This window comes from Solanum pennellii, chromosome 7, assembly GCF_001406875.1.
Source record: "Solanum pennellii chromosome 7, SPENNV200".
NCBI lineage: Eukaryota > Viridiplantae > Streptophyta > Magnoliopsida > Solanales > Solanaceae > Solanum > Solanum pennellii.
Window position 1 is genome coordinate 10,173,516 of NC_028643.1, and position 23,173 is coordinate 10,196,688.

Here is a 23,173-nt window from a genome sequence, read left to right on the forward strand (position 1 = left end):
GGGTGGGTGGGTGGGTGGGTGGTGTAACTGGTGCTAGAGGAAATGCGTATTGTAAGAGAAGAGTGTGTTATGCACTATACTTAATCGTTTGTACTTTGGAATTGGGGTAATAAAATAGCTCTCTTAACATCCAATAAAGAGTTAAATACTTCAAGTTCTTTGAAATTTCTATTTTGTTGTAAAGTATTTTTTGGTGCAACGTGGCTCCCAACCTTTAAAAGTATTGCATCACTTGTAAATGGTATGCAAATTAATTACGCATGCCATGTGGAACTCTCCCATTAGTAGAATATCATCACTGGCCCAATAAGGAGGCCAGGTTATACATATGTATATTAAACTCATGGCTATAAATAGCCAATGTACATATAGATACGGATATACATTTTTTTGAAATATATTACTTCCTCAATTTTCCTTCTTTTAGTATATTAATCTTAGTAAGTTCTTTTATAACACGTTATCAGCACGAGTCTCTATCAGTTCAAGTAAAGACTTTAAAAGCCTCGGAGGTATAAATTTCCTTTTCTTAATAATGTCTAATCTCTCTAAACTTGAATTTCTTGCTCTAGACATATCGGGAAAAAGCTATCTATCATGGGTACTCGATGCAGAAATTCATCTTGATTCGATGGGTCTAGCAGACACCATCCAAGAAAATAATCAAGCATCGAATCAAAACCGTGCTAAGGCGATGATATTTCTCCTTCATCACCTTCATGAAGGTTTGAAAATGGAATATCTCACTGTTAAGGATCCTCTGGTGTTGTGGAATAATTTAAAAGATAGATATGACCACCTGAAGTTGGTCGTCCTTCCACAGGCACGTTATGACTGGATCCACTTGAGACTTCAAGATTTTAAATCTATCAGTGAGTATAACTCTTCCATGTTTAAAATTATCTCACAATTAAAATTATGTGGAGAAAATATCACTGACCATGATATGCTGGAGAAAACGTTTTCCACTTTCCCTGCCTCGAGTATGCTTCTGCAGCAGCAATACCGAGAAATGGGATTTAAAAAGTATTCCGAATTAATCTCACATCTCCTTGTTGCTGAACAACATAATGATTTACTGATGAAAAACCATGAAAGTCGACCTACTGGTTCTATGCCATTTCCTGAAGTAAATACGGCAAATTTTCACCAATCTAAGCGTGAAAAAGGTCGTGGCCCCAGTCGTGGCCGTGGTCGTGGTCGAGGAAGAAATCTCAATCATGGTGATCGTCTTGCACTAAATAATAACATTCAACACCAGCAGTGTAAAAAGAAGAATGAAAAACATGACGTAGTGCAGAAGAAAAATTCAGACAACAAATGTTATCGATGTGGAGGAAAAGGACATTGGTCACGTACCTGTCGTACGCCAAGGCACCTGGTTGAGTTATATCAAGCTTCCCTGAAGGAGGTGAAAAATAACGCAGAAGCCAACTTTATCACGGAAGATACTGTTGAACCCATGCATCTAGATGTAGCGGATTTCTTTGAGAACCCCGAAGGAAAGATAGATCACCTGATAGGTGATGGGTCTGTGATAATATAAATATATTTCATTTTCGTCGTTTATATGAACTAGTATGAATATGTTTTCCTAGATTTGTAAATAACTAAAAGGTTGTGTATTGTTTTTGTTTAGTAATAATATTATAATGTTTATTTCTTTTATATCTTTTATCTTGAAGAATATATGGATACCTCAATGATCAATCATGAAGATATTTGTATAATTGATAGTGGAACAACGCACGCCATATTCAAAGATGAGAAATACTTCTCCTACTTGCTTAGAAGAAAAGCAAATGTTACTACAATTTCTGGTAATTCAAACTTAATAGATGGCTCCGGAAGAGCTACTATATTTCTGCCTAAGGGGACAAAACTTGTCATAGAAGATGATTTGTTCTCTTCTAAATCCCCAAGAAACCTGTTAAGTTTTAAAGATATTCGCCGAAATGGATATCATGTTGAGACAATAAATGAAATGAATGTTGAATACCTTGGTATCACTAAGATTGTCTCAGATCAGAAATATGTGTTGGAGAAACTATCAACTTTATCTTCTGGCCTGTATTATGCAAAAATTGGTGCGATTGAAGCACACTCTATCGTAAATCAGAAGTTTACTGACTTAAAGACTTTTGTGCTTTGGCATGACCGAATAGGTCATCCTGGATCAATAATGATGAGACGAATCATTGAAAACTCAAATGGACATCCATTAAAGAACCTGAAGATTTTTACAAATGATGAGTTTTCGTGTGTTGCTTGTTGCCAAGGAAAATTGATTACTAGGCCATCACCAATGAAGGTTAACATTGAATCTCCTCAATTTATAGAACGAATACATGGGGATATTTGTGGACTTATTAACCCATCTAGTGGGTCGTTTAGATATTTTATGGTCCTAATAGACGCATCTTCAAGATGGTCTCATGTGTGCCTCTTATCATCTCGCAACCTGGCGTTTGCAAAATTATTGGCACAAATGATACGATGAAGAGCGCAATTTCCAGATTATCCCATTAAGACAATTCGCCTTGATAATGCTGGCAAATTCACATCCCAAGCTTTTGATGCTTATTGCGTATCGGTAGGGATAAAAGTTGAACATCTTGTAGCTCATGTTCATACTCAAAATGGCCTTGCTGAGTCATTTATTAAGCGCTTACAATTGATAGCAAGACCTCTACTTATGAAAAGTGAGTTGCCTACTACTGTTTGGGGTCATGCTATCTTACATGCAGCATCACTTGTTCATCTCAGACCAACTCATTATAATAAATACTCCCCATCACAATTGGTATTTGGCCATGAACCAAATATTGCTCATCTTCAAATTTTTGAATGTGTTGTATATGTGCCTGTAGCACCACCTCAGCGCACCAAGATGGGCCCTCAAAGAAGGTTAGGCATATATGTTGGGTTTGATTTACCCTCCATAATTCGCTAGCTTGAGCCATTGACGGGAGATTTATTCACTGCAAGATTTGCAGATTGTCGATTTGATGAAACAAATTTTCCGCAATTAGGGGGAGAGAAAAAGAAACTTAAAAGTGAAATTGCATGGAAAGTTTCATCATTATCTCATTTTGATCCACGCTCCCCTGTGTATGAACAAGAGGTCCAGAATATCATCCATTTGCAAAACATAGCAAATCAAATGCTAGACGCATCTACTGATTCAAAAAGGATAACAAAGTCACATATTCCTGCAGTAAATGTGCCTATCCGAATCGACGTCCCAAAAGGACCATCTACAAGTGTCGTAGCTTCTGAATCACAAATACGCCTGAAGCGTGGTAGACCATTGGGTTCAAAATATAAAAATCTTAGAAAAAGAAGTACAAAAAATGACACTACAAAAGAATCTCATGAAGAAATTCAAGATCTAATTAATCCTGATATTCCTGAAGAGATCAGTGAACCCGAGACTCAAGTAAATGAAGAACTCTCAATAAGTTCTACAGGTGATGGGATAAGTTTAGATCGATCAAAAATCATAGTGGATAATGTTTTCGCATATGATGTTGCACTTAACATTATGAAAGTAAATGAGAATCTTGAACCTCTATCTGTCGAAGAATATCGACAAAGATGTGATTGACCAAAATGGCAAGAAGCAATTCAATCAGAATTAAATTCACTTGCTAAGCGTGAGGTTTTTGGACCAGTAGTCCAAACGCCTAGTGATGTTAAATCAATTAGCTATAAATGGGTCTTTGTACGAAAAATAAATGAGAGAAATGAGATTGTAAGATACAAGGCACACCTTGTTGCACAAGGATTCTCTCAACGACCTGGTGTCGACTATGAAGAAACATATTCACCTGTTATGGATGCAATAACTTTTCGATATCTCATCGGTTTAGCTGTACATGAAAATCTTGAAATTCATCTAATGGATGTGGTTACAACTTACCTTTACGGTTCACTTGATAATGAAATTTATATGAAAATTTCGGAAGGACTTAAAATGCCCGAAGCATATAGTTCAAAATCTCGGGAAATGTATTCAATCAGATTACAAAAGTCATTATATGACTTAAAACAATCAGGGCGCATGTGGTATAATCGCCTTAGTGAGTACTTGATAAAACAAGGTTATATAAATGATGTCATTTGCCCTTGTATATTTATTAAGAAAACAACATTGGGGTTTGTTATTCTTGCTGTTTATGTTGATGACATTAATCTCATTGGAACTCCAGAAGAGGTTCAAAAGGCAATTGAATATCTAAAGAAAGAATTTGAGATGAAAGACCTTGGAAAGACAAAAATTTGTCTTGGGCTACAAATAGAATATTTAGTAGATGGGGTCTTCATCCATAAATCTGCCTACACTGAGAAAATCTTGAAACGATTTTTCATGGACAAAGCATATCCATTAAGTACTCCAATGGTTGTCCGATCACTTGAAGTGAGTAAGGATCCATTCCGACCTCAAGAAGAGAATGAGGAACCTCTTGGTCCAGAAGTACCTTATCTCAGTGCAATTGGGGCACTTATGCATCTTGCTAATGCTACGAGACCCGACATAGCATTTTCTGTTAATTTGTTAGTAAGATATATTTCTTCCCCTACACGAAGACATTGGAATGGAGTTAAACATATATTCGATATCTAACGGGAAATAGTGATATGGGTCTGTTTTATTCTAACAAAGATAGTGCAGATCTTGTTGGTCATGCATATGCAGGTTATTTATCTGACCCACATAAAGCTCGATCACAAAAAGGATATCTGTTCACATACGGAGGTACTGCTATATCATGGCGATCTACGAAGCAGTCTATTGTCGCTACTTCTTCAAATCATGCTGAGAAAGCTTTCTCCAAGGGAAGTTTTGTCCTGTCCGCTAGGACTGAGCTATTCGTTTCACTAACGCACACCTTTCGGTGCTTGTTCACTCATTTATTAATAACCATTGATGAAGCAAGTAGAGAATGTGTATGGTTAAGATCAGTAATACATTTTATCAAAGAAAGATGTGGTTTGAAGTGTGACGTCAAGATACCCACAATGCTCTTTGAAGACAATGCTGCATGCATAGCTCAATTAAGAGGAGGCTTTATAAAAGGAAATAGAACGAATCACATTTCACCAAAATTGTTCTTCACACATGATCTCCAGAAGAATGGTGATATTGATGTGCGACAAATTCGTTTAGGTGATAATCAACAGATTTATTTACCAAATCTTTATCGTCCTCAACTCTTGAGAAGATGGTTCACAAAATTGGAATGCGAAAACTTAACCATCTGAATCGTGGTTTTTATCAGGGGTTAAAATACGCACTGTACTCTTTTTTCCTTAGTCTAGGTTTTGTCCCACTGGGTTTTCCTAGAAAGATTTTCAATGAGGCAGCAAGTAATGCGTATTATGTATGTCTATGTACTTTTCTTTTACATAGACATCCAAGGGGGAGTGTTGTAAAGTATTTTTTGGTGACACGTGGTCCCCAACCTTTAAAAGTATTGCATCACTTGTAAATGGTATGCAAATCAATTATGCATGCCATGTGGAACTCTCCCAATAGTAGAATATCATCACTTGGCCAATAAGGAGGCCAGGTTATACATATGTATATTAAACTCATGGCTATAAATAGCCACTGTACATATAGATATGGATATACATTTTTTTGAAATATATTACTTCCTCAATTTTCCTTCTTTTAGTATTAATCTTAGTAAGTTCTTTTATAACATATTTCACTTTTTAATTATCATATTATAATTTCTATAACTATTACTATTATATAGTATATCTATAATTAATATATTACAAATCATATAAGATTATTAACTAAATCCTTGATATTGATAAAAAAAAATTAGGAAGTTTTTACAAATAACCAATATAATAAATTTAATTATGTTTTATACTTATAGTTTGCATATTTACGAATTGTAGTTACCGTGTAAGTTGTCTCGTTTGTATAATTCGGAGGTTTGTATAATTTTTGGGTACATTTGTATAATTTATTTTTTTTTTGTAGAAGCTTGAAATAACAAATTACAATTACAAACATTAGAAGTGTAAACGTAATACGAATTTTGAATTATACAAAAGTTATGCAAATTATATTATACAAATTTCGAATAATACCAACGTTCGAATAATACAATATTAAAAAGCGGAGCCGCACAATTGTAGCTAAAAGTAGATCGCGAATTGTAATTAAGGCAAACTATAACTATGTTAACTAATTAACTAGTATATATATACTTATACACGCAATTTTTTCCAACTTTTTTTATGTGATACAAAATCTTAAAGAATATTCTATTTAATATATACTTTTTTTGAGAATTAAGTATTTAATATATATTATTTTCACCCCGAATTAATAATACTTCATATTTCTTTTTTTTTAAAAATTTTTGCCATTTTTAATGATATAATTTTTAATTGTTACTATTACTATTCACTAAGTATGAATGCACAAAATTTAAATGATATAGTAACATTTATTTTCAAATATTGTTAACAGTAGTGCACCTCCATTAATCTCTCTCTAACTTCACTTTCACAATCTTATCAATTAATTCCTCTTAATAATTTGAAATTCAATCAAATCAAATCTAACTTTCTGAATAGGTAATTTTCGTCTTTCTTGATTTTCGCTGGTCATCTTTTTTTTTTTTTTGCTGATGTTAATTCAAGTCTCAGTGGTCATATGTTGGTAAAAGTATGAAAAAATTGTGTGTAGAATATGCTTACCGTACTTGAATGTAGCCTTGTGAGAATGAAACCCAGAAGAGATCAAAATACATTGAAAAAATAAGGATCTTGGGAATTTGATAGCCTTTGTTGAAAAAATAGATGTTGACTTTTTGTTGGAGAAAGCAAGATCGAAGAAGGATGCATCTTCACGCCTATCTTTATCAAAGTTATCGATGTATATTGTTTAATTTGTTTCTTAAACTAGTCTTTGTTAGTGGTATGAAATTTCGGATACATTAAAGCTACAAATAAATTTATGTTTTATGTAATGCATCAGGTATATATTTATCACATTGATACATAATTGTAATATTGTTGAATATTCGACTAGTGAGTTTAATGTGCAATACTTATATACTTGATACATAAGTAATGCTTAATGTATATCTAACAACAAACCAACACATGTCGGCATAATTTTGTAATCATCTTATAGCATGTATTGCGTACATTAGAACTATCAATAATATAACCATTCACAAAATTTCAACATTGATATATATTAATGTATCATCCATATTGTCTTGATCAAGACAAGTAATTTACATATATTAATTGTTAAACTATTTATATGTATAATATACACAATAATAACCTGATATGAACATATCTGATTTGTTTCAATTGTTAATTCATTTATTACATTTGTCGTATACAATATATTATAATGATATATTTTTATACAAATCATATCTGGATACAAAATAATGATCACATCATAATCTGTAGATACAAAACTACAATACACGCGGGTCGTTTACCACTAATGTACCATGACGTACATATTCACATCAAACGACAAAATAATACTATAACAATGATACATTAAAAAAAATTATATACCAATGGTGGAGAGGGGAGAGGGAATAGTGGAGGAGGTGATTGAACGACTGGAAATGAATAAGGAGTTATAAAAAACATAACTTCGTTGGATAAGAGACCAATGAAATAATGACACAAACACCATATGGAAAATCACTGTTTCTTCTTATATATCCATATCCCTCCTCTCTCTATGATGAACCCCATGCGTTCTTGATTATTATCCATTAGTTATCATCTCTTTCGGAACCATATCGTACTATTAGTTCTCCATGGCTCAAGTCATTTGGACTACTAGAGCAACTTCCATTGTCGATTCTCTGTATATTTTCATAAAATAAAAAGACAAAGTGCACATCATTTTTAGATTCTTGAGAGAAGTTGAGTCAAAATTCGATTTTATTCCTTTTCGAGTCAAACAAATCAACGGGAAGCTGCTTGTGGTGAATGAGGAGCTGAATTACAGGTCTTGAAGGCATAAAAAGTGATTGTATACATTAGTAAACAAATGATATATAGGAAAACAATGCGATATACACTAGTTATATACAATTTTACATATAAAAAATGCAGAAATACAACTCAAAAACGCATATACTAGTCAGGTGCTTAAATACAGGTAGAAGACAAGAAAATTGGTCTAAAAAAGTCCAAAATGAGTAGTAGATTTAGGAAACCCATCAGCAGACCCACTTTTAGATTTAGGACAAGACTTGGGTCAAAAGGTCATCTGATTTGGAATTGGAAAAATTACATAAATTGGTACATCTTAATAAATAATTACTGATTTTAGCGATATTTTTTATTTATTACCATTTATATCAACTTCTTTAATTTTTTTTTCTTTTCTCTCTCTCGCTCTTTCTTTCTCCTTATCTATATCTCGCTCCCTTTTTTCTCTCTTTCTTTCTCATTTTCTCTCATTTTCTGTTTCTCGCTCCCCTTGTTTTTCTTTCTCTCTCCCTTTCTTTCTTTCGTTCTTTCTTACTTTCTTTCGGTTGTCCTTTCTTTCTTTCTTTTTTGTTGTTGCTCTATTTCCTCTTACTATTGTTTTTTTTTCCTTTTTTCGTAGTATAGTCAATGATTCTAGACTCTATAAAACTTATATCAATATCTAACTAGAGAAGTAATATAATCGTAACAAATGAAGAGACATAAAAAACTACAAAATGAATTAAATCTAAATTAAAAATGTATTACAAACATATTAAAGTTGAATTATTAGAAGAGAAGTAGTATAATCGTAACAAATGAAGAGGCATAAGAAACTGCAAAATGAATTAAATTTGAATTAAAAATGTATTACAAACATATTAAAGTTGAATTATTAAAAGAGAATTAACTATGAATGCAGAATGTAGAAAACAAAAGAACACTCTTTGATATGCATGTAAACTGAATAAAACTTGTATTGATAATGAATTAAACAGAGAACCACTCGTAACAAATCAATCAATTAATTACAAAATGCATTAAACTTGTATTTAAAAATATATTACACAAATATTAAAGTCGATGTAGAAGAGAAAATTAAGCATAAATAAAAATATGCGACAAATGAAATATTAAACAGTGATTTATAGAGAGAAATAAACTTGTATCAATAATAAATTAAACATAGCCAATAGGAACAAATAAATTTTAAAAACTGCAAAATAAATTAAATTTATATTAAAATTGTATTACACTGTGTTAAATTTGAATAAGAAGAGAGAATTAAAAATGAATGGAAAAACGTAGCTAATGACTGACAAAACAATGTTCTGTAGAGTGAATTAAACTTGTATCAATAATAAATTAAACAAGTATCCAATAGTAACAAATAAAAAAAAAAAATGTGAATTGAATTAAATTTACATTAAAATTGTATCACACATTATTTAAAGTTGAATTAGAAGAGAGTATTAAGAATGAATAAAAAATGTAACTAACGAAAGACATGACAATGATCTATAAACTGATAAGTTATATCAGTGATGAATTAAACAAGTATCCAATAGTAACAAATAAATCAAAAAAACTTCAAAATGAATTAAATCTGCATTAAAATTGTATCATCTTATTCAACTTTAATATAGTTGCAAGACAATTTAATGTTACATTTAATTCATTTCAATCTAATATTTCTCCTAAAATCAATTATAAACTTAACCAAACCCTCTTAAAATTGAGACACGAACTTCAAACGACATTTTCAATTATTTGTAGGAATTACCTATTCAAACTTATCACAAATTCGTAAAATGCAAATAATGAATTCAAAATTTGAAGCTTTAATGATTATCAATGGTGAACTCTTAATTCTGCAATTAATTTTAATGATTTGAAATTTCTGATTTAAAATTTGATTTTATACAATTTTGCGTTCTTTTTTTTTCCTCTTTTCATCTTTATTTTTTTGATAAAAATATTGACATGGACATAATGAAATATGAAAAGTTGATTTGTTAATTAAATAAAAATTGAAAGAAGAAGAAGAATTTTTCAAAAAAAGAAAAGAAAAGAAAAGAAAAGAAGAATACGAAGACAGTAATGATAGAGAGAGAAAGATAAGAAGAAGAATTTTTTTAAAAAAAAAGATTAGGGGGCAAAAGGACCGAGAAAGAAAGCGACGGTACATTTTTCTTAATTTCAAAAAATTATTATATTTAGTTATAAAAATTATATTGACATAAATAGTAAATATTTTTTAAATATAACATATTTATGTGATTTACCCTTTGAAATTTGGACAAAAGACCCAAATTTTAATATTTTTTGTTTTACTCTTGTTTATTATTTGTTTGTATTAACTAACCATTTTATTTGAAACTTGGTGTTAAACCAAATTAATTCCCAAAAAATAGTCATGCCTTCTTTTATGTTCAAATTTAAACATTTATATCTTTATTTATTACTAAGTTTTATTTTAGTTTAGATCTTGTAGCATTGGGTTGAATTACTTTAAAATTTTCTTTTAGTTTATTTCCCTGCCCTTTAAAAGTGAGTTTTCATTACTATTTTTTAAATTATTATTACTATTATTATTATTTTCAAATCAGTCAAAATTTATTTAGTCAAATCGCCGGTCAACTGCAAGTTAGCGAGTATTCCGAGGGCCTAACACCTTCTCGAAATGTACATTTGAATTTCGAACCATTTTTCAATTGATTTTATCTGTTTAAATCTTTTGAAAATAATTATAAGTTTTTTCTTGAATTTTTACTAAAAAATTAAGTGTCGACTCTTTTAATTTGGAAAATCGATTTCTCTTAAATCATAATGTTAATTGATTTTTTGAAACCTAGTAATTTTTTATCTTTTATTCACTTTTCCGTAAATTATTAATTAATTGTTAAATAGTTAAAAAAATAGAAGAAAAATGAATTTAGAAGAAGAAAAAGTGAATTTGGACACTTGAAAAGTTTTAGGCCTCAAAGAAGTTCATCACTTGTAAGACTCTGATTGGATGAATAAAACTAGTTCACAAGTAATTAAAAATATTAATTAATTGTTAAATAGTTGAGGAATTGAGGGGAAAAATGGTAGAAAAATAATCACGAAGTTTGGATACTTTGAAAATTTCTAGGTCCAAAAAACTTCAAATACTTATAATATTTTTGGGGTCTTAAGAAAAATATGCAGGTTTTCGTCTCAGAAACTGATGCACATGCGCGTCAGGTGCGACGGGCGTCGTGGACAGGTTGTTAGCTGCGCTGATGGCTGATGCAATGTCGTGTAGCGCTGGTGTCTGATGTGGCCACGAGGTGTTGGTCCACGTGGATATATATTTATTTATGTATCAGATTTTGATTATTATTTTTTGAGATTTCATTTTTTTCAAAATTCTACTAATGGACCGCAAAACCACCTTTGACCAACTTTGACTTGTAGAAGTTGAATAGAATGTACTTTCTTCTTTCTTCTTCAAGAACAAATTAAAGACACCATGAACACATAGAACACCAAGAACAGACTAAATCAAATACACTCTAATCAACTCGGAATTGACTTAAAATTTAAGATTTTCTTCCCTTCAACTAAGAGTACAAAAGTCCAGTAATTATTAACCTCCAATTTCTTTTCAATCAAAAGACCCACTTTCAAAATTTGAAGCCCTTCAATGGTAACTTCACTTCTAAACCTTCAAATTGAACAAAATTCGAAACGTAGAATAAAAAATCACTAGGAAAATAAAGATTTAGTGTCAAAAACAACAAAACAATATAAAAAAAATCTCAATTTTTTTTTGACGATTTTCGGACTCTTATTTTTTTTTTTACAAACCAAGACTACATTTTATGAACAAATCTAAACCTAGGCTCTTGATACTAAATGATAAAAATCAAACAAAGAAAGGAATAAAGAAATAAAGAATATGTGGATTAATACTCGAGCTACTGAAATTATTTGCAACAAGGGATTAACACCCTCACCTTCCAACTGACTTCAATAACCTAAATTTAATTCAAGAAAGAATAATCAAATGAAACCAAGAATCCCAAAACGGTAATACTTCGATTAATCAAACTCAAGAAGTTAACTAGCAATCCCAAGAATTCACCCTAATTACTCGTTAAGAAGATACTACAATTTGAGAGTCAATATTCAATACAGTCTAAGTCTTCCAAAATGAAAAAGACTAATATTTGTAATAAGAAAATAAAGAAGACACTTCTTTTACAATTATACTCTTGATGAGATAAGAGTCTTATTTGATTGCCTTTTTTTGTGAATTCATGAAATGGTCATTTGCACACATGGCCTCTTTCGTTCTTCCTTCTCATTTTGATGCACCTTACATGCATGTATGTTCTTCTTTGGTGACCTTCAAGCTCCTCTAATGCTTCTCTTTTTCATGAACATTGCTTGTAGGTCTTGGAGACCCTTTGCTTGACTCCATGTGAATGATCTTGAGGGATACATGTCACTCATATTAGTGTCATCAATGTTTGCCATGTTATCAAGGTTACGAGGAATTTTTTTGAAAAAAATATTTTCTCACTTTCTACGGTTGCCATCTTCGGCCCGTAGAAGCTTATACAGACTGTAGATAGGAACCGTAGACACAGGCTACATTCCAAAATTTTATTTTTTCTTTTTCAAATTCTAAGGTGTTACAGTATCTCCCATATTTCAAACTCAAATCTTGCATAACCTTATATTTAATTTATTTCAGTTTAGTATTAATCAATTGCATGTTTCTTAATTGATCATTACATCAACTTTTATGTCAATTTCATATCTCGTTAGCATCTCAGATTCATTAATGTCAGCTTTAAAAATTATAACGTGTATCTCACTTAATTAGTATTTTTAAAGTATTAATCACATACTTTTTTCTTATTTTTTTTCATGTGATGTCTATTCATGTGCTTACTTTAGGATCCCAGTTATTCGGACCAAAACTTCCAGCTAACAAGTGATGAGTAATCCTATTTTAAGGACTCAAATTAATCTGTAGTTTCAATATTTTACTTCTATTAATATGTATTGATTATGGAGAGTAGGGGGTCATGTCTCAATTACCAATAATCAATATTTATAGAGGATTCATAGGTAGTAGTTAAAGTTATTATATTCAATCTATTTCGTTTCAATCTCTTGTCAGATTACGATTGTTGTAAACAAATTTCTGTTCAATAATGCATTTATTCCATAATTATGTTTTTCACTATATTATGTTAGCTCTTATCCATGTTCTTATTTAGTTGTTCATGACTTATGCTAGTGTCAAAGGTTAGCTTAGGATCACTTGCACTAAGCATCGTATGACTACTGGTTGATAGTATCGAATCGTGACACATGACATCCTCTATTTCCTTATCAATATATTCTTGAAATTGAGGGAACCAATCTCCAAAATTATGTTTTCCACTCCTTTACTAGTACAGTACAAATGTTTTGTGTATAAAAATTGTTTTTTCTTCCATGTTGGTAGTTATCCTTATTTCTTGTGCCTCTTTAAATAGGAGATTAACATAACTATATCTCTAAAATAAATTCATATGAACTCTATTCTAAATTTTCTTTGTTGTTTCCATTGGATTGTATTTAATTCATTCAACCCCTGGTAGCTCTCATTTCATCATGTGGTAGCGTAATCTAGGTTTTGTAATTTTGTAGAAAAATCACCATTTTTTCAGTCATGTAGAAGATCCATCAAGGATATTTCACTTTAATCAGTTGGTGTAAGGTCAACTGAAAACATCCTATAAAAATTAAATGATTTGTTTTCCATGTCTCCTGTCATTTTTTTCACAACTCCAATATTATAGTTGTTGGGATTGTTATGAATATGCTTACAATTTTGTGGGATCTGACAAATTTCACCATCTTAATATTAGTTTTACTGGTGCAATTCTTCAATATTGATATTTGCATAAGAAACAAACTGCTTTCATAACTTTTGAACTATGAAAGCTATTTGAAAAATAGTCGAAACTTGTCTCCTAATTGTAGTTTTTACAATAATGACATTTGAAACTATATTCATCTTCATTCTTTTAAGATTATTATTTGTAGCTATTCTCCTTTTTTCAAACTCTCCATAGAAAAATTTAATCTTAAAAGACTACCTCTTTATTCAGATGTGATTTCACCACTCTTTCTTCTCCTTCTTATGTTTAAGGATCTCAAAAGCAGATTTACTGAAATGACACATTTGGTGCATCCTATTCACCAAACATTATCATTCACATCATTAATTGACTTAGGCTTAATACTGTCAATAATGTGTCTAATCATATCTTCTTAGAGATTATTCATCAACTATGTATATTCTACACACAATGAAATTATTGACTTTAATATTTTCGTCTGTCCCCTTCTGTAACATAGCCCGAATCTTGAGGAATATAAACAAAACGGAGAAGGGCCTAAAATATCTTCAAGCTAATGGAAATGATATAAAATCACCCTCCATCCACCTATGGACTCTCAAATACCCATGACATCCACATATTCGCTCCGAAATACCCTTCCATCCACCTTTAGGTCCAATATTGATCATTTTTATAATTGATTATCATTTAAATAATTTTAGAAAAAAATATGTTGCCACTGGCTACCATATATATTAGTTACAATTTAACTAGTTAAAATTAATTTACAAACTCACCAACTACTATTTATACCCGACCCAAATTGACTACACTCAACTCAAGTTAACTATATCCGATCCAAATTCGTTACACCTTCCCCAAGTTATATTTACCCACAGATTAAAACAAATGTGCCCTTCATTCCCAACATTTCACTTCATTTTCCAACCTTACTTTCCCAATATATTCTCTTACAATCTCGAAAAACACTACATAAAATACACTTATGTATCACCATAAAAATTCATGAGTGCTTTTGTGATTTTTGTGGTGATACATGTGTATATTTAAGATAGTATTTTTGTAAATTATACGCGAATATATTGGAGAATAAGGTTGTAAGGTGAAATGAAATATTATAAAGGAGGGATATATTTGTTTTAATCGATGGGATAAATGTAATTTGGAATGAGTATAATTAATTAATTTGGATAGAGTATAATTCAAAAATATTTAAGCTTTTTACATTTTATAAAGAACGAGTTAGCATAGTGCCACAACACACACTTCTCATATCCTTGTTGTTTTTGTTTATTTTCCTCTTCTTTTTTCCCAACAAGTGCAAAATTTCTTACAATACGACTGAGCATTTTCCCTGCATTTACAACTCAACAGGGCAACACCAGTTACACCACCCACCCACTCACTCAATTCCGAGTTGTCCTCCATCTCCGATCATCTCTGCAAATTTGAGAGCTACCGGAAAAATGTCACATGGAGACACTATACCTCTTCACTCCTCATCTCAATCCGACATTGATAAAAATGAAAACCTCATCTATTCCAATCCTTCTATTGTCCTTCCAGCACACCCTCCTTCTCCTCGTGCTGCTATACATGTTTCATCTTCTCCCTTCATGCCTCCCAATCTTCGTCCACCACCTCCTCCTACATCTACCACAACAAACAATTACAAATCGACACCTGTTCCTTCCATTCCATCTCCACCACCCCTACCTTCATCGGGACAGTCGAATATAGCTGCTACTAGATTTAGATCGCCTCACAATACCCTTACCGAACCCGTTTGGCATACCGTCAAAAGAGATCTGTCCAGAATTGTTAGTAATTTGAAGCTGGTGGTTTTCCCTAATCCTTATAGAGAAGATCCTGGCAAAGCTCTTCGTGATTGGGATCTGTGAGGACCTTACTTCTTCATTGTTTTCATTGGTCTCACTTTGTCATGGTCTGCTTTTGTTGAAAGGGTGCATTGTCAAATTTTATCAGCAAGCTTACCACTTTACTGTTCAAACTATCGGTTGAGTCTAATTTACTTGTGTCTTATGCTAGAAGGTACTCAATTCTGTTAATGTTTTAGAAGTATTTCTTTTGTAGTTTTGATTTATAACGTGTATAATTCTAATTTACTGTGGCACAAGGGGCACTCATATTAGATCCAAGTTATAACTTAATAGAAAGGATAACGCTTTGAATTACAAGTGCCGGAGGAACAAATGAAAGAATTAGAGTTTTATATGTTGGAAAACATCTGATCAAAACTTACATAGGTCAAAAGAATAACTTTAATACCATTAAATGTTTCAACTCCAGGTGCATAAATTCTTCCAAGGAAATACTAGAAGTGTGTGATTACTTTTCTTTTCAGATATAATCTTCATTGTTTATGAAATGCACTTTGGATCTAAGACAACCCAAAAATTTAGCTCATGAGGGAAAGGATTGTCCCATACAAGAGATAACAACCCATTTTCTTAATCAATAGGTGACTAATGATACTCCCTCGCCAGCCTAAGATTGGACATCTATGGCATGGAAAACATAACATGATGGCCCAATATTGGGTAAACCAAGAACGAAGATGAGTCTAACTCTAATACCATGTGAAGAAATGGATCTTCAGCCTAATCCAACCTAAAAATTAGCTTATGAGGGATGATTGCCTATGACCATATAAGGAGAGTACAACTAATTCCCTCAATCAATATCAGACTTAATAGTTAACACTTCCCCGTATGATGAGGACTGGACAATTGGAGCATGTATAACATAACACAGGGCTCCAACAATGAGAAGTACACCAACATGGATCAGTGAGTTTTGCTTTGATACCATGATATGACATGGCTATGCTGCCCTTCCCTTGTTCAAGAGAAAGTGAGGACTTTCTTTTAGCTACCGACAACTATGAGCTATATTTTTCTTCCTTTTCTTGTTGTATATTATTGGAATATAATGAGCCTAAATGAATCAGAATTGACATAACTGGATTCATTCAGCCAGCCAACTAGTCTGGGATTTGAGGGATATTTGTTTTTTTACAAAAAAAACCAACAACTTTATTGTAGTTTCTTGCATGTCCTTTCTTGGTTCAGTTCTCTTTTCTTCTATATCCACTTCTTTAATGTGCTTACATTCTTAATTTCTCTACATTTCACCATAAACCCCAACTATTTTTTCGGCTCCTCATCTAGATCCAGCCCAAAAGAGAACTCTTGGAATTGCCCAAGTTTTCAACTTTTTGCTATCTAGCTGTGTACTTTTATTACAGTTCACATCATAATCATGTGGCAGTCCTACTCCTTCCCCTTATAAGTTTCCGTCTTCTTGTGGACATGTCCTATAGACTTGCTAGGGTATAGTTAGCTTGGTCTTAAATGACTATAAAGACAACACAATTGAATGGGAAAAAATAGTTCTATTTATTTTGTGCACGGAAGTCCAACATGCCTAAAGTTATATTCTGTTTGTCTATTGCCTTCATTTTTTATAACAAGGTAACAAACTATAAATAAATCATAAACACAAAATGTTTGCAACCAAAGTGAATGTTTACATCAGTGGATCCAAACCCAAAGTATAAACAAGAGACAGAGTTAATTTCTTTATCAGCTTGTTAAGACCTTATGATGTCTATAACAGGAAGAAAAACATCTATATACTCTAATTCACATCAATAACAAAACAATTCTCTTACGTTTTTGTAAGGAACTACTAGTATCTTCAAAACACCTAGATTCCTGTATAGAAAAAAAATAATAGGTACTAATATGTTCTCAAGCTCGGTTAATGAGGTATTTACCTAAGGTCCTTTTCGTACTTCTGGTATGGATACCATCTCTGGTGGTATTCGATCGCCGATATATATTCTTAGTCTCTTTTACCTTCTTTTAAGTCTTTTATTGGTCATGGTTAATTTTATTTATTTCAGATTTGTGGGAAAGTTGTTTGACATTATTGAGTCTAAGGTATATGAGTGAGAGATGGTATGAATGGGTGGAGAGTTTCATAGTGTGTATTAGGAGAATTTCTTCAAGTCTTGATGCCCTGCATCGGGTGTCGCAAAGGCTCAGAGAAGCATTAGATATTAGAGGTAGAGTGTACAAGACATGGGGAAGCAGAGATAAGGCTACGAGCCTCTTCTATGCCTGAAGTTCAATAAACATGGTCGCTTTATTTTTGTCATTACTGTCAAAGGGGATTTTAGGTCAGTTACTATTGTGGCAGAGAACATATTTAATAAGGGCTACACTAGTTGACTTTGGGTTCAAAGTTTGCCTGCTTCATTAATAGAGATAAAGTCAGACAGGGGGCCTTAAATACCAAAAGGACAAGGGATGTCAGATTGTTAAGTGATGAAAGAAGATTTAGAGAAGCATTAAATAAATCAACATGGATCCATGATGGTGATAATGGGGAGATAATGACGGCTTCCATAGGGGGAAAAAAGCTGTCTCAGGTTAAGAATTCCCTCTAAGAAGCTGCTTAGGTTCAGTTTCAATGAGTGCGATGAAATCCCTTCACAAGATGATGTCAGAAAATGGGCACATTAAGCTTGGCTTGGAATACATAACCTCCAAGTGTTTGACATGAACGAGATTTCATTCCTATTTGGATTTCAAAGTGTGAAGGATGCAGAGCATGTCATGAAAGAATCTTGATAAAACCAGGGAAGCAGTCTCAAGTTGGATTGGCGGTCTTCATTCATCAATCGGTAGAGCATACTCAATTAGTACCAAGTTCAAATGGTATTGGATTAGGTATCTAGGTCTGCCACTTTAACTATGGTCCATTAGGGGTTTTAAGGAGATTGGAGAAAACTATGGCGGATGGTTAGAGAAGGAGCTCAAGAATCACTTGAGATGGGCTTAAGTTAAAGTAATGGGTCGCTGAAAAATGTTCGGACATTGGTTGAACTCGGGGATGGGGAATGGAGATTCAATTTACAAGTATGGGTAGAAGCGCCGACAAAATTTGGAAAAAGTTGGGTTGTTGAACTCTCAAGAGGGGGCAAAACTTTTCACAGAAAAGGAGTTAACAGCTTGTGTCAGTTAACTGTGGGGAAAGGGAAAACACCAAGGAAGGCGAAAGGGATAGCTAGGAAAGATCTGTTGGATAATGGATAGGATTGAGGTTTTTACACAATGGACAAAAATGATGTGCACGTGACTGGATGCAACTATTCAAAAGGAGTAGGGTCAGTGGATCAATTTTACTGTAGACCGCCTTCTCTTCGTTTAAATGAAAGGGCCTTCCTCTCATTTTAATGAGAAAATACAGAAAGGCTTAATGAAAAAGCCTACAGCTGAGCCTTTCATTGAAAGTATGAACGCTCATGTGGGCATTGTAGAGGAGCTGCGAATTGCAACATGTTTTAACTATGAAGATGAAGCAAGGGGGATGCTCATAAGAGAAAGGGCTGAGGATCACATGTAGAGAATCGACACGAACCATGAAGCAGATGTGATCATAATTCCAATAGAGTTGATCTCGGAAACTGAGTTGATTGATGTAGATGACATAATATGAAAAACAAGGGAAGGGACACAAATGCAACTGCTTCCGATTGAAGAGCCTGCACCTATCAAATATGACCTAAGTGAGTGTAATAATGAGGTGGAATCTGATGCAACATCTTGGGTGCAGCAAAATACAATTAAATTAAGGAAGGAATTTGAAGCCATTTTTAATGGTTTGGAAAAGAGGCAGAGGCCCTCTTTGAGAGGCTAGATTAAAGAAGAGAAGTGTCACATTCAAACAAATGTAACAACCTTTTGATCCCAAAACAGGTTAGAAATTTAATCTTTGAGGTCAATTATAAGGATGGGGAACCTAGGACTGAGCTAAGAAAGGGGAGACGACCACCAATTAGAGATCAATAAAGATTAAAACTGTGTCATGGGACGTGAGGGGTTTGAATGGGGCAAACAAGAGGAGACTGGTAAAACAAGTAATTCACCAGTGGGGGGCAAACATTTGTGTTATTTTAGAAACAAAGATTGGAGGGTAAGTAATTTAATGAGGGAGTTGTGGTCTAATGGTTCAGAGAAGTACATCTGGAGGCCAGGAATAGTAGAGGAGGGATTTTGATATGTGGGATAAAAGGGAGTGGGTAGGAGAACTAGTGTAGATTGCAGGCCAGATGATAACATGTAAAATCACAGTGTTTCCATTCATTCTTAAAATCATGCCCAGTCAAACTATACCACTATGCCACATTAATTTCAATGGAGGGATTGTGTATACCTCAATTTGTTGTTTCAAAGGTTTGAGCATCACGTTTTACCTAATTCCGATTATTGGATGGTTGACAAGTGCATAGTTACTTTCCTTGGTAAAGAACTAGTTACCTTTGATATCCTTTATGCAGTAACAAGGGAATGATTGCAGAGAAACAACTATAGTAGCCCATTCAGTATCTCGAATATCTTGACTCTTGAGATATATATGTTGATTATGAGAGACTTCCAAACTATTAAGCTGGTGAAGATTCCAATTTGTGCTTTGTTAGGATGACTAGTGGTTACTGAAAAAAGTAATGTATTCAGTTGGAGGAAGCGGAAAGAGAGGGATTTAAGTGCATTTTATCTATGCATTTTAGTTTATCCATTGCAACTATTAATCCTATTTAGTGTGTACGGGTTATATAACGAGGATGAGAACAAGATTATTTATCCTTGCTTTTCTTGCTTTGTGCTTGCAAGATCTTTTCTTGTTTTTCTTGCTTTGAGAAGCTTAAAATATTCTAGCAATTTTCTTTATCAAGAAAATTTCTAGCAATTTCTTGCCTGTCCTCTGAAGGCCCTTCCTGCGTTTTTGCTTTACCTATTCATTTTAAGCTGTTGAGGTCGAGGTTTAAGTGACTTGTGCTCAAAGTGTATATTGATGTTGTCACATGTCCTTCTTCCACTCTAATGCAGCTTCACCATCTTATCTCATGTTGGGAGATTAATTAATTTGGAGTAGATAGCCGATGATCACAAAGAGGAAGTTACAAGTACTGATATGACTTTGTCTAGCTTTCTTGAATAATAAAAAAAGAGAAAATCAAATGTATATTGTTAAGAATTTACTGGTCTTAAGAAAGAGAAGCAGAAGTGGTAGAAGAAGAGAAGATGCAATGAAAGGGAATGGAGTATAAGCAGAACTCTTAACAGGGGTGCAAATAATAAATGTGTAATTCTTGTGTCAATACTCAATAGTCCTCTACTCCTCTTCTATGTAAAACTATTCAAGCTTGTATATATGATGGAAGACGAGTGTCATGGCTACTTTATAGACTTCCCAAAAATGGTTGGTCAAAACTAGGACTTACAGTGAGACTTACCTAGTCAACCAAAAAGACATCAGTGCATATTTTGCTATACTTGGGGGAAAATATGAATGAAGAAGCATGTTAAAAAACCTCAAACTTTTCTGTTTCATTAACTCGAAAGATTCTTCTGAACCTGTCCGCCAAAGAGAAACCTGCACTTTTAACTGGGTATTGGTATAAATGTGATCTGTCAGTCCTAAGCTCAAGATCACTTAGATCTGTCTTTTGTTTGCACACCCCAATACCTTATCCAAAAAAAAAGGATCACTTAGTTTTCATGCATCTCACTGTGGATAGTTCTTATTCATGTCTAAATGAACCTTTTGCAGTTGTTTTTGCATTTCTTTATTATTTTAAATTTTTTGCTTTTATGTTGTTACTAGTTATCTCTTATTCAACATGGTGTGAGGAGTTACCTTTCAAGTTTGTGAACAATCAACAATGTTTGTGTGGACCCATTAACGAACCATCAAGAGATTATCGAATGTCAAGTGGAAATGTTGTTTGTCTAGACAATTATTTTCAGACAATTTGATGTAATGAATAATTGTAGATCAGCTTTTGGACTGTTGAAACTTAGGTCGGGCCGGATCTTGCTCGAATATGGCATGCTGTCTTGTTACTGTAACGAAGTCCACAGGCAGCCTTTAATTTACTCTTTTCTTTTATACTTCGTTTAGTTGCCTATGGTTTTATATACCGTAACCAAAATAGCTTGGACTGTTTATATAACCAAACTGAACTAGCTGCAGCTGAGGCTTATGTGATTGATTAATTGATATTTAATTGCTTATGGTTTGAGTGTATGTGATGGATTACTGACTACCAGATTTATTTTTCTTCCAGTCCGAGGTTTTTGCTGTTGCATTTGCTTTGCTGGCTGCCGGTGCTGTCATCTTGACATTGAATATCTTGTTACTGGTAACGGAACTTTCTCAACCCATGCCTATACAAAAAATAAGGTCAAAACATGAATAACAAAAGAAAAAGAACACACTCTAATATCGGTATATGGTTAAGCATCTTTAGGCAATTACTAGACATATACTAAAGATGCCAAGAGATGTCAAATATCGAACATATAGGGAAAGGGAAGCTCATCAGTGCATATATACCCAGGAATGCATTCTATAGGCTCCTGTCACTAAAAGAATACCATTATACCGACACTAATGAGTGTATATGCAGATTCCTTTTCACAGTACTAAAGTAGTTGGAGTCACAGAATTAATATAAATGATGTTTCTCTTACTTTAGATGAAATTAATGAGTTTGACCTGTAGGGAGGTCACATAATCTTCTTTCAAAGCCTCAGTCTTCTAGGTAACAGTCTATTCCCACTTGATGTTGGCGCCTTCATTTGCATGCTAAAGGACAATGTAATATTGAAGGTGGTTGTGGTTTGTGTTGCACTAGCTTGGAGTTCTTGGGCAGCATAACCTTCATGAATACAACTGTTAATACTAAGAGGAAAGCTCTTGCCCTGTATCCTATGGTACTCATGTATGTATCTGTTGGATTTCTCATTATTGCCATTGATTGATGGCAGTCATGCCTGTCATATGAAAATGTATGAAGCTGATAAACACACATTGAAGTAGGCATGTATTGTATTGGACTTTTTGATTGCCATACGAAGTTTTGTTGATAGTTTTGGTTCGACCACTGATCTCACATTTTGTCCTCATGTCCTAGAGATGGTATATACATCTAGTTATGTGTGATGTTATCATGTAAGCCTGAAACACTATCTTTGCTGTATAAGATATCTTCTGATGACAGTCTCTTCATTCATGGGTGTCGATGCCTCTGAGCACTATTGTTTATTGGTCACATGTCATACTCGTCTTGTTAGTGACTGTGTCAACTCTATTTTCTTCGCCGATTAAGGGCAAGGGAGACTTGGAAAGTTATATAAGATTATATACTAATATTTGTAATTGTTACATTTTCATGAATAAAAAGGAGAAGCCTGCACATAATTATA

The 23,173-nt window shown here is 33.1% G+C and overlaps 1 protein-coding gene and 1 pseudogene across 1 annotated transcript; both read left to right on the plus strand.

Moving 5' to 3' along the window:
* The first annotated feature begins 535 nt into the window (after positions 1 to 535).
* LOC107024829 lies at positions 536 to 1,546 on the plus strand. The gene has a single exon (XM_015225778.1). It carries the CDS (start codon positions 536 to 538, stop codon positions 1,544 to 1,546), a length of 1,011 nt encoding a protein of 336 aa, XP_015081264.1.
* Positions 1,547 to 15,126: 13,580 nt separating this feature from the next.
* LOC107024093 lies at positions 15,127 to 23,173 on the plus strand (annotated as a pseudogene).